This window comes from Myotis lucifugus, unplaced genomic scaffold (assembly GCF_000147115.1).
Source record: "Myotis lucifugus unplaced genomic scaffold, Myoluc2.0 scaffold_5, whole genome shotgun sequence".
Lineage (NCBI taxonomy): Eukaryota > Metazoa > Chordata > Mammalia > Chiroptera > Vespertilionidae > Myotis > Myotis lucifugus.
Window position 1 is genome coordinate 4,929,423 of NW_005871053.1, and position 15,671 is coordinate 4,945,093.

The window sequence follows — 15,671 nt, forward strand, 5'->3', positions numbered from 1 at the left end:
TTTTTTATCTGAAAATTAGGGATTTTACCAGAAATCCTAAGAGGTGATCATTCAACTCTCTGTGTCATCCCAGTGGTAACTTTTTAAAAATAATTTAGAATAAATTTTAGTTATACAGCAGATGATGAAAGAAATAATAAAATATAGTAATGAAATTATGAATAATTCCTACCCTCAACTCTTAAATATAGCCCAATGACTATATTTGTTCTCTACATTGAGCAATTTTTAAGTACCATGAATGTATTAAACATATTAATTTTAATTCTAAAAAATTTAAAATGTAATGTAAATTTAATTTTCAAAAGGATTCATATAACCAATTATGTTTGCCATGTTTCTTTCATTGTATTACCTTTTTATTCCCACAATGGAAATTCCCTAAAAGCCCTTCCAAATTAAATAAGCAATTGGGAATATGTGCAGAATGTAGACAGAGCAGTAAGGCTCATACCCTCACCTCCATGCCCCCAAAAAACATTTGTTCTACTTGTTTTAAGTCACCATAACTCATCAAGATAGATACACTCTTGTGGAGCAATCTGTTTCAACCAGTGTGCATACAATATCTGTGATCATCGTTATAGATATAATGAAATGTATCCATCTTAACTCCCTGAAATAAAACTAATTCTATAGTTTAAGGACTTAAGGATTTATTCTACTTTTAATCATCTAAAGGAGGTTTAAATAAATTAGAAATTCAGGTCATGATAAACTTGACAAACACATTTTACCCAACTGTTATAGTAGAGCATAGATTGCAACAATTCAAAGCCTGTTTCTTTAAAAAAAAATAAGAAGAAGAAGAAGAAAGACCTAAAAATGTGGATTTTCAGGAAATGTTGAAAAATATACTTTTATTCACATAACAAGGAGGGCTTTGTTTTGCTCATTAGAATTCTGTTAGTCTCAAATGCATTAAACTTGAGGATATGCAGAATAATAGTGATTGAATAAAGAAAAGTAAGCTTTGGTCACACTTGGCTTATTTATTAATTGTTGAAATATTTTTAATTTTCTGACTCAATGGCACATAACTTAAAAGCCTGGAATATTAATTTCTCTGATTCTGGATAAAGAATTCATTTATTACATAGTCGAAGTTAGACATAATTATTAGCTGCTACTACTACATGTATTTTAAACCACATGTTTCATGTTTCAGGGCATTTAAATTTTATTTACTATCTTTTTATGGTTAATACATGATATTTAGAAGTAAGGGAGAATATTTCAAGATAATAGTGAGTAGGGGTATATGAACTATATTCACATTCATTCCCTTTTACAGATATTTTGTCAGTTCAAGTAAAGGGAAAGCTGACATGAGTAATACATTACAGATTAAATGTAAAGTTAAGTGGTCACCATTAGTATATGAAATTAATCAATGATTTTATGGCAACTAATTGAAATAATAAATAATTGAGTATGTATTTTACATGTTATTGGTAAGTTTTACCAGTACCTTTATAGCTAGTTGACACTGGAGTCCTGCCTCTAATGCTTATACACTAGAACAGAAAGGTATTAAGTTATAAGACTAGTTCATGTAATGCAATTGGAGTGAACTAATAAAATAATATAACTGCTTTTGAGTAAGGCAACTACTATTTATGGGGCTGTTGTACATACATAACAGTTTTAATGAAAATCCTAATTCCTTGTTATCAAATTACACATCTTTCATTCTGTTGTCCATAATACTGTTTAAAGAGTATTTGTTATTCACTGTTTTGTTTTTCTGTTCAATAATTGTTGTATAGGTATTTCTTGCATAATAGAATACAATCAAGGTTGTTTTTCAAGCTGATATTTTGTTTAAAATGTAAAAGAATTGGTTCTTAAAAATTTGTATGAGTAAAGCAAAAGGATACAGTGCTCTCTACCTAGGAGTCAGCCAGCCTATCCAAGGACAGGGTAATATTCAGTAATTAAGTATTTAATGTTAGATTGTCTGTACGTAGATTATGTAGAGATTCTCAGTGTGTGATCTTGGTTCTTGGTTTATACCTTTACTGAAGGTGAACAAGGACCATTGCTCCTTGATCATAGCCAAATCCACTGGGCCCAAGTTCTTTGCATGGCCTCCTTTACAATAGATGTGCCCTCTTTATCACTCAGAGTTGTTGATTTCTTTCCATACTTGGCACATTGGAAACAGTTTTTGTGACAGGATTTCCAGCTCCAATTCTCTTTTCAGCAGCATTAACGAAATTCCCGCATCTGACACATTTCTTAGCATTTCCATATTTCTGAGCAAATGTATAAGTAGTTGGATTTGTTGCAAGCCTGTGAGGCTGAGCACTCACTGGCTTGATAGCCAGTCTCTTGCCCACTTTATGTTGAGCCCCTGGCCTTACTCATAATCTTTGGGCCCATACTTCTTGCAATAGGAGGATTTGCAGTAGACCTCTCCATCTTGAATTGTCGCTATTGTGCTATCGGAGATTTCCTGCAAACCATGCACAGCACAGAAAGCACAGTGGTGAAAGCTTCTCACACCACACTGCACCTCTTCCACATGTTCCACAGTCCTCCCCAGAAGGCCATTTGAGTGGGAGGTGGGACCACACACCGAGGGTGGAACTAAGGCGATCTGTGGAGGGAGTGCATGGGAGTCAGGAGCCCCAGTCAAGATTTTAATTTGGAGTGGTTTTCTCTCATTTCTGATTCTCCCATTTTATTGACTAACTTGAGTTAACATAGGTCTTATTATCAAAGCTTTGTTATAGTACTGTGGCAGTTTACATGGGCAAAAGATGGCTTGCATTTCTAGTAACTGTAAACAGCAGTTCTCTCATAAATTCAGATTAAACATTCCCTGCAGCCCCTTGTTTTTAACAATGGCTTCAGTTTATAATCAGTAACTAGAATATAGATGATTTATTTTGGAAATCATCAGTCTTCAATTTTTTAATAATGATATTTTTGCATATTAAAATTTTATGTATAAATAATAATTCTGAACCTTTTAAAAAATTAATTTAAATAACCATAGATTCTTTTAGTACAAATAGTTAGTCAGCAGTTTTTCAAACTTGAGTATTGATATTATAGCACAAAGAAAAATTCATAAGAACATCTTTAACATTTATAAACTCTAACACAAATGAAGTGACTGAAAGTTGCATTAGTACAGGCTTTATAATCATATAATGTGATATCATAAACTAAGGTTAAACACTTAGAAATGTGCTTTGTAATAAGTTAATCTCAAGATAATCTAATGATTCCAGGAATAAGGCAGAAGAAGACCATCAAGTGATACATAATTCTTTGACTTTCATTTTTTTGTTGTTAAATAAAATTGATGGTAAAATAATAATCATTTTCCCCCATACAGAGTTTTCTAGTGGTCTTCTGTCTACTGAGGAAGAAGGACTCCAAACCTATAGCTCTGACCTTCAGCTATCTAAAGGAAATGAAACACTTGAACTTTTATCTGAACCTCCAGTTCATTCAACTAAATTCTATTCCAAAAAGGAAGGCAGTATCCCGGTTTTTATCAAAGAAGTGTCAAATGCTGAAATAAGCGTAGGGGATGTGGCTAAATTATCTGTTACGGTCACTGGCATCCCCAAACCTAAAATTCAGTGGTTCTTCAATGGAATAATGTTAAAGCCTTCTACTGACTACAAATTTGTTTTTGACGGTAATGATCATAGCTTGATCATTCTGTTCACAAAATTTGAAGATGAGGGAGAGTATACATGTATTGCCAGTAATGAATATGGACAGACAATATGTAGTGCCTATCTAAAAATAAATTCCAAAGGAGAGGGACGCAAGGAGACTGAACTAGAATCAGCAGTGGAGAAATCTCTGGAAAAGCTTGAAGGTCCTTGTCCTCCTTACTTCCTTAAGGAATTAAAACCAATCCACTGTGTTCAGGGGCTCCCCGCCATCTTTGAGTATATGGTGCTTGGAGAGCCTGCACCCACTGTTTTGTGGTTCAAAGAAAACAAACAGCTCTGCACCAATGTTTATTACACTATCATTCATAATTCTGATGGTTCTGGGACATTTATTGTCAATGACCCTCAGAAGGAAGATAGTGGCCTCTATGTCTGTAAAGCAGAGAACGTGTGGGGTGAGTCCACCTGTGCTGCAGAGCTGCTGGTGCTTCTGGAAGACACAGACATGACTGATGCGCCCTGCAAAGCCAAGCCCACCCCAGTGGCTCCCCAAGATTTTCCACAGAAGTCGTTAAAGGGCCCGGCCTTTGAAACACTTGACTCAGAGCTGAAGATGGCAGCTGAGCAATTGCAATCTACAGTCTTGTTGGAGCAGGAGATGGTGACTCCTGAGAGCACCAGGGGACTTCTTCCCCTCGATGGCACTCTCCATGTTCAGCCTACCAAGGAGCCACCTCCCAGTTCACACCTGCAGGTTGTCCAGTCCCAGAAAACCCTCCCCAAAGAAGATATTCTAATGCCTGCATCACAGGTGGTTCTATCAGATACTGAAAAAATTTTCCCAAGTGCCATTTCCATAGAAGAAATTAGTTCATTAACAGCGGAGCCTCTGAGAACTTTATTAGCTGAGCCTGAAGGGATTTATCCACAGTCATTGATAGAAGAACCTCCAGCCCATTCATATCCAACTTCTGTGGCTGAGGAATTACTTTTACCAAAAGACAAGACAGTACCTGGTGTGGACAAAGAACAGATAGGGACTCCTCAAAAGCAAGAGGCACACAGCGCTCTGATCCTGAGTCAGAGCTTAGCTGAGGGCCACGTGGAAAGTTTCGAGGGTCCTGACATTGTGGTCTCTGAGGTAAACCGAGAGCCCCAGGTCCCTTCAGAACACACGTGCACAGAAGAAGGTGTAATTTTGATGGAAAGTGCGGATCAACTAGAAAGTACAGCTCACGATTTTGTGGCCAGGACTGAGGAGAGCAAATCCTTAAGTTTCCCACTAGCATGTGAGGAAAAGCAGGTACTGCTCAAGGAAGAGCTTTCTGACCACTTGACAATGCCCCCTAACCAAACCATCGAGTATAAGAAAGAGCCGGTGGCAATAAAGGGCGTGCAGGAAGTGCAGGGCCGTGACATTCTCGCCAAGGAAAGTTTGCTTTCTGGTATTCCAGAAGAGCAAAGATTAAACCTGAAAACGCAGATCCGCAGAGCTTTGCAAGCAGCAGTGGCCAGTGAGCAAACGAGTCTTTTCTCTGAGTGGTTGAGAAACATTGAGAAGGTGGAGGTCAAGGCCATAAACTTCACCCAAGAGCCCAAACGCATTATGTGCACCTACCTGATTACCACAGTGAAGTCTCTAACAGAAGAAGTAACCATCGCAATTGAAGGCATTGATCCTCAAATGGCTAACTTGAAAACTGAGTTTAAGGATGCTCTGTGTGCTATTATATGTGAGGAAATAAACGTCTTAATAGCCGAGGACCCCAGGATTCAGGAAGGAGCCCAAACAAGCTTGCGGGGAGAAATGGATTCTTTTTCAGATTCACAGAAGATTGAAGCAATCACTGAACCAGAAATTGAATCTAAATATTTTGTCCCAACAGAAGAGGTCAGTTATTTCAAAGTGGAAAGTCAGCTCAACGTTGTGGATGCGACTCTCACTGACGAAAAACAGGATGAGATACCAAAACCACCCGAGGAGCAAGACAAGTCCTCTGAGAGTGGTTTAGAGAAGGCTGGGCTAGTAGAGATACAGGAAGCGGGGGATGGTCCTGTTATACATACACCCTTGGTGGACACTATTGCTGAGGAAGGTGACCTTGTTAAGCTCACGTCATCCATAACAAATGCCAAAGAGGTGAATTGGTATTTTGAGGGTAGACTGGTATCTTCAGATGAAAAGTTCAAGTGTTTCCAAGATCAAAATACATATACGCTAGAAATCGACAAAGTAAATACAGAAGAGCATCAAGGAGAGTATACCTGTGAGGCCTTGAATGACCACGGAAAAACAGCAACTTCGGCAAAACTCACTGTAGTCAAAAGAGGTTGGATTTTTAAGGATTAAGTAGATCAAGCTCTAACATTCACTGGATTGTAATGATTTAGGTTTCATCACCAAATTTTCACTTATCTGCCACTGCCAGAACGTAGTCGAGTTAAAGTAAGATTGAAGTCACAGACATAATCATGGTTATTCACTCCTATCCTTTTCCTCGCTGCCTTACTGGCTAATGCTGTATCTACACCATTATTCATTTTTAAAATAAGACATGCTTTTATATGTTTCATAATACCAATACATATGCTTTTAAGTCTCTTTTGTATATGAAAAGACTTTAATAATGTGACATAAAGCTGTCAGTGAATGCCTAGACACTCTAAAATGGCCAGCCTCATCCCCAAATTCAAAATAACCATGATTAATTGTCTGTTTAAGTTTCTTATTTCTATTTCATTTTTGCTATTGTTTCACTTATTACTTTATGTAGTAGATCACGTTTTTTCACATTATTCTCAGTGTTTCTAGTCAGCATGGTATATTTAGAGAATATGTCATGTTGTTATGCATGTAAGCCAGTAGCATCACATTTGAATAATTTTTTCACAATTCACTGCAAAGTAATGATTGACTATGTTGAAAGCTGCTTACTGTCTTCTTCTGCCTTCAATGATCTTCCTCATTTTCCAGTCACTTGTCGTACTGCTGCAATCCATCTCACCAATTTCAACTGTTTTACTTCATTAACAGAAACAAAAGTTAGAAGGAAAAGAAAAATGCGGTCTGCCTGATAAGGAGGCCTGCTAATGGACTCTGCTTCCCTTTGCAGCTGCCCCCGTGATCAAGAGGAGAATCGAGCCCCTTGAAGTAGCTCTGGGCCACCTCGCCAAGTTCACCTGTGAGATCCAGAGTGCCCCTAATGTCCGATTCCAGTGGTTTAAAGCTGGCCGAGAAATTTACGAGAGTGACAAGTGTTCGATTCGATCTTCAAATTATGTCTCCAGCCTGGAAATTCTGAGAACCCAGGTTGTGGACTGCGGCGAGTACACCTGCAAAGCCTCTAATGAGTATGGCAGTGTCAGCTGTACAGCCACACTCACTGTGACAGGTAAATGCCGAACATTGAATCCGATGTTGTCCTCTCATTTCATATTGTTGCCTGATTTGCTGTTCATCCAGGTGCCGGAGTGTGTGTTCTACCAACTGGAGAGACCAGTAGCCAAGATGGTAACATGGTAACATAGTGGTGAGGTGCCGCAGAACCCGTGCGGGACAAGAAATCATTATTTAGTCATGGTTCGAACAGTAGCTAAATAAAAACAATTTATTATTTCGAGGAAAATGTTAAGGAATCAAATGAGCAGTGGCTCCTGAAAATTGGTTTTGAGAGATTTTGTTTTGTTTTTATCTCTTTCTCTTTTTTAAGGACCATCTTGGTGGATATACTAGTATCTTGAATAACTACAAATGGCTTGGCCCTTAATATACAAATTTCAGGACCACCAAAATTTTTGGTGCCACTAAAAAAATATATGATATCCCAGTATATTTAATAATTTGGAAACAGTTAGTTACTTAAGAACAGAATTACAAATTAAGAAAAGCCAGAGCATAAGACTAAAGTGAAACAGACCTAATGTGAGACGGAGAACTAGCACAGGACTGTAAACTAGGATTCTCACCCTAGGCTTTATTCTTTATTTAAAAATAAGAGCAACTACACAAATATTCTGTTTCCAATATCTTATTTGACACACAGGATGACATTAGAGTACTTAACACTCACCAAGTGTTTGAATTCCCTCATTAGAAAAAAATCAGTAGCTCTTTCCTTCTCTCTCTATCTTTCTCTCCCCCGACCCCTTCAAGGCAAAGTATGAACTATGATTTAGGATCATGTTGTTAAGAGAAGCCGTGGACTATCCCTTGGTCTTCTCTTTCAATGAGAACATGAAGGGGGAAGGCAAAAGCAGCGCATCTGTTTGACTTGAAAAAGTCAGAGTTCCTGTAGCTTCCATTCTTCTACAACCTCTTTACATATCAGAATATCAGGCCCTCAGGCCCATGGGGACCCAACCAGTGGTTTTCACTTTGCAATCAAAGAATCTCCATGTGACCGTGTACATGGCTTTAATTGTAATGACACTTTTGGAAATTTCTTTACCCAAATTAAGCCAATTCAGTAATGGGACTAGTACTCATGAGAAGAGAGAAAGGAGGATGATTTCTTAGTATTGGAAAGGGAGGTTCCTAAAAACTTGCTTCAAAATTCAGGCTGGAAAGGAGAATTACAGCTATAAATATTTTTACAAGTTTGAAATGACTTAGGGGTTGCTTTCAAAGTTGAGTCATTTAAGGATTTACTGGTGGTTGACATGAGGGTTAGAGAGACTTACAAAACTACCAAACTTTTTACCACTGAATATCTCTACTGTTCAGAAAAGTCAAGTTCGGTTTTTATCTTCCTCATACAGTCTTCTAATTAGCCAGCATTAAAGTATCAGCTGAATTGCTTATCAAATAATTCAAACAATCAATCAACTCCTAAAATGGACAAATCTTTAGCAATAGTAAGTTAATGTTGCTAAATAAAGGAACACTTGTTCTTTCCTTTGTTAGAGACATTTAAAATGCTGTCTTGCTCCTCTATAAAAAATACTCTTATCCCTTTTCTTTGACAAATCTTTTTACTTTGTTAATACACTACTTTATTTTATTTTATTTTTAATTTGTCTTTATTGTTGAAAGTCTTATAGATGTCCCCCTTTTCCCCCCTTGAACCCTCTCCTCCCTCAACTCCCCCCACCCCAGGCCTTCACCGCACTATTGTCTGTGTCCACGGGTTATGCATATATGCATATAAATTCTTAGGTTAATCTTCCCTCTGCCCACCCCTCTCTCTGATATCCGTCCGTCTGTTCCATGCTTCCATATATCTGGATCTATTTTGTTTGTCAGTTTGTTTTGTTCCTTAGTTTCCACATATAAGTGAAATCATGTGACACTTGTCTCTCTCTGACTGGCTTATTTTGCTTAGCATAATACTCTCCAGGTCCCTCCATGCTGTCGCAATGTGTACCTTATTTTAAATAATGTCTCATGTTTATCTAAAGATATAACTCATCTTTTTTTTTTTTTTACTTGGAATATGTAATTATAGCAAGAGCTTTGGTGGGGACCAAATATAATGTTGAAAACATTTTTTTTGCAGAGGCATATCCACCAACCTTTTTCTCCAGACCTAAGTCCGTTACAACCTTTGTGGGTAAGACAGCCAAGTTCCTCTGCACAGTGACAGGGACTCCCGTGATTGAAACCATTTGGCAGAAAGATGGTGCTGCTCTGCCACCTTCCCCTAACCGCAAGATTTCAGATGCAGAAAACAAGCACATTTTAGAACTCTCAAACCTTACAGTTCAAGATAGAGGCGTTTACTCTTGTATGGCTTCTAACAAGTTTGGAGCCGACATATGCCAAGCGGAGTTAATCATAATTGACAAACCACATATCATTAAAGAGTTAGAGCCTGTGCAATCAGCTATCAATAAGAAGATCCACCTTGAATGCCAAGTAGATGAAGACAGAAAAGTCACGGTGACATGGAATAAAGATGGGCAAAAACTCCCAGCTGGGAAAGATTATAAGATCTATTTTGAAGATAAAATAGCATCCCTTGAGATCCCTCTTGCCAAACTAAAAGATTCAGGAACCTATGTCTGCACAGCCTCGAATGAGGCTGGGAGCAGCTCCTCTTCTGCGACAGTAACCATCAGAGGTAAGAAATGTGTGGATGGTATTTTTTCATCCTTCCCTGAAAGGATGAAAAACTGTTGACAAACATTTCAGTACATTGCGTTACTGAAATGATTTCATCCAAACAAACCTTTTGGTTTGGGGATGTCCTGGCATTGTTTGATTTTATTTTTTCTATCTTCTTCAGAATTCACTTACTTTTCAAACTATCTGCCATTAACACTTGCTTAAAATTTCTTCTAAGAACTTCAAGTGTCTAGGAAATCTTTAACTAATCTTTTATGAAATTGCTCTTTGTGTAAGTAGAGTTGGCTTGGGTTGGTTTGTTTGTGTGTGTGTGTTTGTTTTTTAATCAAGAGACTGGAAATGTGTTTTCGAATCATGGAAACATGGAAAGGTATTGTAAGCACCACAACCTTTTCAAACATTTCATGCAGATGTTTTGTGTTTGTTGTGTCTTTGTTGTATACGTCTACTTATCTTTTGTGGAATTCATGCTGCAGACATCATTTCCTTTTTCTCTTCTTGTTAACTTCACGTAGAGCCACCATCCTTTGTGAAGAAGGTGGACCCCTCTTACTTAATGCTCCCCGGTGAATCAGCACGCCTCCATTGCAAGCTGAAAGGCTCCCCTGTGATCCAGGTCACTTGGTTTAAAAATAACAAAGAACTTAATGAGAGTAACACAATCCGAATGTCTTTTGTCAATTCGGAGGCTGTACTCAATCTTACCGATGTAAAAGTTGAAGACAGTGGGAGTTACTCATGCGAAGCAGTGAATGATGTTGGTAGTGACAGCTGCAGTGCTGAAATAGTTATCAAAGGTTTGTGTGCTCAGTTACAGCCCATTGCTTTTCTGAGAAAAAATTTTCTTTATAATTGCGGGTGACACATGACTTACACAATGCTTTCGTGCTTTTGTAGAACCTCCTTCTTTCATCAAAACTCTTGAGCCTGCAGATATAGTGAGAGGAACAAATGCCCTCCTTCAGTGTGAAATCTCGGGCACGGGACCGTTTGAAATTAGCTGGTTCAAAGACAAGAAGCAAATTCGAAGTAGTAAAAAGTACAGGTTGTTTTCTCAGAAGTCTCTTGTGTCTCTGGAGATCTTTTCTTTTAATAGTGCGGACGTTGGTGAATATGAATGTGTTGTTGCTAATGAAGTCGGCAAGTGTGGCTGCAGCGCAACACACTTACTGAAAGGTCAGTGTTTGAAAAACTGATGCCTCTTTAAAAAATTGTCCAAATAGCCTTCTTAACCGTGGAAAGGAAGCTGGTGGTTTCCCATCTTCTCTTAACCTTTCATAATACGTTTTGCCTTTGGTTTGACCTGGGACCTTGGGGACAAAATCCAGTGTTAATCCTGAGATGGTGTAAATATTTAATCTCTGATAACAAAAGTGAATTACATCAAAGGCTATTTTGTTGACTGATAATCATCTATCTTCTATGCTTCTTTCTCTTGGATAAAATAGTAATTCTTCTTAAATTTTATTTCTTCTTCTAATTAACCAACAGTATGGGATAGCATATTGGACAAGATAAGTGTAATCTAGATAAAACACTTAAATATATATGGGGTGGAAAGTGTTTGGGAATGATAAGTTTTGTATATACTCTCTTTCTTTGACTAGAACCACCAACCTTTGTAAAGAAAGTAGATGACTTTACCGCACTAGCAGGACAAACTGTTACCTTACAAGCTGCTGTGAGAGGGTCAGAACCCATTTCTGTCTCATGGATGAAAGGACAAGAGATCATCAAAGAAGATGGGAAAATCAAAATGAGCTTTTCCAAAGGTGTCGCGGTCTTGATAATCCCTGATGTTCAGATTAGTCTGGGTGGCAAATACACATGCCTGGCTGAGAATGAAGCCGGAAGCCAAACATCTGTTGGGGAATTAATAGTTAAAGGTTCGTGTAGGAACATTTTAACTTTGAATCACTATTTCCACTTAAAAATAAAACCCTCACACACATCATGGAATGTTCACTATTTAATGCCCTTGTAGAACCTGCCAAAATTGTTGAGCGAGCAGAACTGATCCAGGTGACAGCAGGAGACCCAGCCACGCTGGAGTATACAGTCACAGGCACCCCAGAACTCAAGCCCAAATGGTACAAAGACGGGAGACCTTTGGTGGCCAGTAAAAAGTATCGAATAAGTTTTAAAAACAACGTTGCCCAACTCAAATTTTATTCAGCTGAGCTGCACGATAGTGGCCAATACACGTTTGAAATTTCCAACGAGGTGGGCAGCAGCTCCTGTGAGACGACTTTCACCGTCCTAGGTTAGTATCTCTAGAAACCCGTGCCTCGTATTCCTTTGAAAACCAACAAACGACCAAAAATAAAATCCCCAACACTTTTCCACATTGACCTTTCTTCCCTTCTTGTGCCATGAACAGATCGAGACATTGCGCCATTTTTTACCAAACCCCTACGCAACGTGGATAGTGTTGTTAGCGGTACCTGCAGGCTGGACTGCAAAATCGCCGGCTCCCTCCCCATGAGGGTGTCCTGGTTTAAGGATGGGAAAGAAGTAGCTTCTTCTGACAGATACAGAATAGCGTTTGTGGAAGGCACCGCCTCTTTGGAGATAAGCAGAATAGACATGAATGACGCAGGGAATTTCACCTGTCGAGCCACGAATTCCGTGGGAAGCAAGGACAGCAGCGGAGCCCTGATTGTGCAAGGTTGGATGGAGACTGCGTTTCATTCTTAACTATAGACGATGTTCAAGTTAAGACATCTCCCTTAGATCGCGCCTCTTAACTCTTTGAAATTCTTTCTTATACCCCTTCTTTAGAACCACCCAGTTTTGTAACTAAACCCGCATCCAAGGATGTTCTGCCCGGCTCGGCAGTCTGCCTGAAGAGCACCTTCCAAGGGTCTGTTCCTCTCACCATCAGATGGTTTAAGGGTGACAAAGAGCTGGTTTCCGGTGGGAGCTGCTATATTACCAAAGAAGCTTTAGAAAGTTCCCTGGAGCTCTATTCAGTAAAAACCTCCGATTCAGGCACATACACCTGTAAAGTCAGCAACGTCGCCGGAGGCGTGGAATGCAGTGCAAACTTATTTGTAAAAGGTTTGCAGTGTTTTCTGGACATCTTTGTGCTGCCATTGTTATAAGTTGCTACCTCTTTCTCACGTTTCTTAATAACTTCTTTCCTTCCGTAGAACCTGCCACATTTGTTGAAAAGTTAGAGCCGTCACAGCTCTTAAAGAAAGGAGATGCCACCCAGCTAGTCTGCAAAGTCACTGGTACCCCTCCGATTAAAATAACATGGTTTGTAAACGATAGAGAAATTAAGGACAGCAGCAGACACAAAATGTCTTTTGTGGAGTCCACTGCAGTTCTAAGACTTACAGATGTCGCCGTCGAAGACAGCGGTGAATATATGTGTGAGGCTCAAAACGAGGCTGGCAATGACCACTGTGGTAGCATTTTAATAGTCAAAGGTTTGTGTTCACCTTGACCCTTATGTTACCAAAATTGTGGTCCATAGCACAGATTCCTCCGCCATTAACTCAAAATAATTCCTTTCCCACTATAGAGCCACCTTACTTTACCAAAGAATTTAAGCCAGTTGAAGTGTTGAAGGAGTATGATGTCATGTTGCTGGCCGAGGTGGCAGGCACCCCTCCCTTTGAGATCACTTGGTTCAAAGATAACACAACCCTGCGGAGTGGTAGAAAGTATAAAACCTTTCTTCAGGATCAAATGGTTAGCCTGCAGATCCTCAAGTTTGTAGCTGCGGATGCTGGTGAATACCAGTGTCGGGCGAGCAATGATGTGGGCAGCAGCACCTGCAGTGCCAGGGTGACGCTCAGAGGTTAGTGTTGGTTCAAATGACAGATTAGCTCTTCTGCAGAGTCAACTCATTTTTAAGCCAGTTTTTCTATAGGCCTAGTATTGATTGAGGATTCGTTCTTCTATTAGAACCACCAACCTTTGTAAAGAAGATCGAGAGCACCAGCTCCCTTCGAGGAGGCACCGCTGCCTTCCAGGCCACGCTGAAAGGCTCCCTGCCAATCGCAGTGACTTGGTTAAAAGACAACGATGAAATCACCGAAGACAATAATATAAGAATGACCTTTGAGAACAATGTGGCCAGCCTGTACCTCAGTGGCATCGAAGTCAAGCATGATGGGAAATATGTCTGTCAGGCCAAAAATGATGCAGGCATACAAAGATGTTCTGCATTACTCTCAGTAAAAGGTTGGTTCAGAGAGTCAACCATGGGTTTTAGGAAAAAGTGCAGATGTGCGCCTTTCAGCAGAGCGATTCACAGCCCACACCTATCCCTTTGTTTTCTACAGAACCTGCAACCATCACCGAGGAGGCTGTGTCTATAGATGTCACCCAAGGAGACCCAGCCACTTTGCAGGTTAAATTTTCAGGGACTAAGGAGATTACAGCCAAATGGTTTAAAGACGGCCAAGAACTGACCCTGGGCCAAAAATATAAAATCAGTGTCACTGACACAGTCTCTATACTGAAGATTATTTCTACAGAAAAGACAGATAGTGGAGAATATACTTTTGAGGTTCAAAATGATGTTGGGAGAAGCAGCTGCAAGGCTCGCATTAATGTGTTAGGTTGGTATTGCTTTTTTATGGGGAGGAACTGGGCATTTCTATGCTCCTTCATCTCTTACAATTTTTAGAGAAGATATAAATTGGCGGATTGACCTAACAATTTTTTTGTTTTTGCTTTTTTATTACATAGATCTTATCATACCTCCCTCATTCACCAAAAAGCTGAAGAAAATGGACAGCATTAAAGGGTCTTTTATTGACTTAGAATGTATAGTGTCTGGGTCACATCCCATAAGTATCCAATGGTTCAAAGATGACCAGGAAATTTCAGCTAGTGAAAAATACAAATTCTCTTTTCATGACAATACTGCCTTCTTGGAAATCAGGCATCTGGAAAGTACCGATACTGGGACATACACTTGTTCTGCCACCAACAAGGCAGGACACAACCAGTGCAGCGGCCATCTGACAGTCAAAGGTCGGCAACTTTATCTCCACCTTTCAGGAACTTATTGCTGTCTCATCTCTCAATTCTCACCTGTATTGCCCTGCTCTAAAACAAATATTCCTTTCTTCTTTTGCTTCTCTTTCTTTCACCTCAGAACCCCCTTACTTTGTGGAAGAACCACAGTCGCAAGATGTCAATCCCAACACACGGGTTCAGTTAAAGGCTCTTGTGGGTGGCACTGCGCCCATGACAATTAAGTGGTTTAAAGATAACAAAGAGCTGCACTCGGGAGCAGCTCGCTCGGTCTGGAAGGATGACACCTCCACCATGCTAGAGCTCTTTTCAGCCAAAGCCGCTCACTCTGGGACCTACATTTGTCAACTAAGCAACGATGTTGGCATAGCAACCAGTAAAGCCACTCTCTTTGTAAAAGGTCTGGTCTCTCCATCTTCTCACTTTCTTGCTTGTCTAGATTTTCTTGGGGGGCGGGGGGAGGGAAGAGGCTTTAGGGATCAATTTTGTGTATTGGCCTTTGTTTTTAAAAATGTTCAACATCACACTTTCCTTCCCCACCCCCCATCTTTAGAACCTCCTCAATTCATTAAGAAGCCCAGCCCAGTATTAGCACTGAGGAATGGACAATCTACAACATTTGAATGCCAAATAACAGGCACTCCTGAAATCAGAGTTTCTTGGTATCTGGACGGGAATGAAATAACAGCCATTGAGAGATATGGCATTTCCTTCATCGATGGTTTGGCCACTTTCCAAATTTCCGGTGCCAGGGTAGAAAATAGTGGGACCTATGTCTGTGAAGCTCGTAACGATGCGGGCACAGCAAGCTGCAGCATCGAATTAAAAGTGAAAGGTTCGTTACTGGCTCTGTTTTCCATGTGGGCTGTGCTGCTGGCCAGGCCATGGGTCTTCCCTTGAGTAAGATAGTCTCTGTCTTCCTTTTGAACTTTTAGAACCTCCCACCTTTATCAGGAGTTGAGGCCCGTGGT

The 15,671-nt window shown here is 39.8% G+C and overlaps 1 protein-coding gene and 1 pseudogene across 1 annotated transcript in view; one reads left to right on the forward strand and one right to left on the reverse strand.

Moving 5' to 3' along the window:
• Positions 1-15,671, forward strand: part of TTN (titin) — a 278,603-nt gene that overhangs the window by 67,812 nt on the left and 195,120 nt on the right. The window contains 17 exon segments of the mRNA XM_023743428.1: positions 3,350-5,971; positions 6,755-7,033; positions 9,137-9,700; positions 10,221-10,502; positions 10,603-10,881; positions 11,313-11,591; positions 11,690-11,968; positions 12,086-12,373; positions 12,487-12,765; positions 12,858-13,139; positions 13,235-13,513; positions 13,621-13,899; positions 14,001-14,279; positions 14,410-14,697; positions 14,822-15,100; positions 15,254-15,535; positions 15,636-15,670. Of these exon segments, the coding sequence (XP_023599196.1) occupies positions 3,350-5,971; positions 6,755-7,033; positions 9,137-9,700; positions 10,221-10,502; positions 10,603-10,881; positions 11,313-11,591; positions 11,690-11,968; positions 12,086-12,373; positions 12,487-12,765; positions 12,858-13,139; positions 13,235-13,513; positions 13,621-13,899; positions 14,001-14,279; positions 14,410-14,697; positions 14,822-15,100; positions 15,254-15,535; positions 15,636-15,670 (7,154 nt within the window).
• Positions 2,019-2,776, reverse strand: LOC102434970 (annotated as a pseudogene).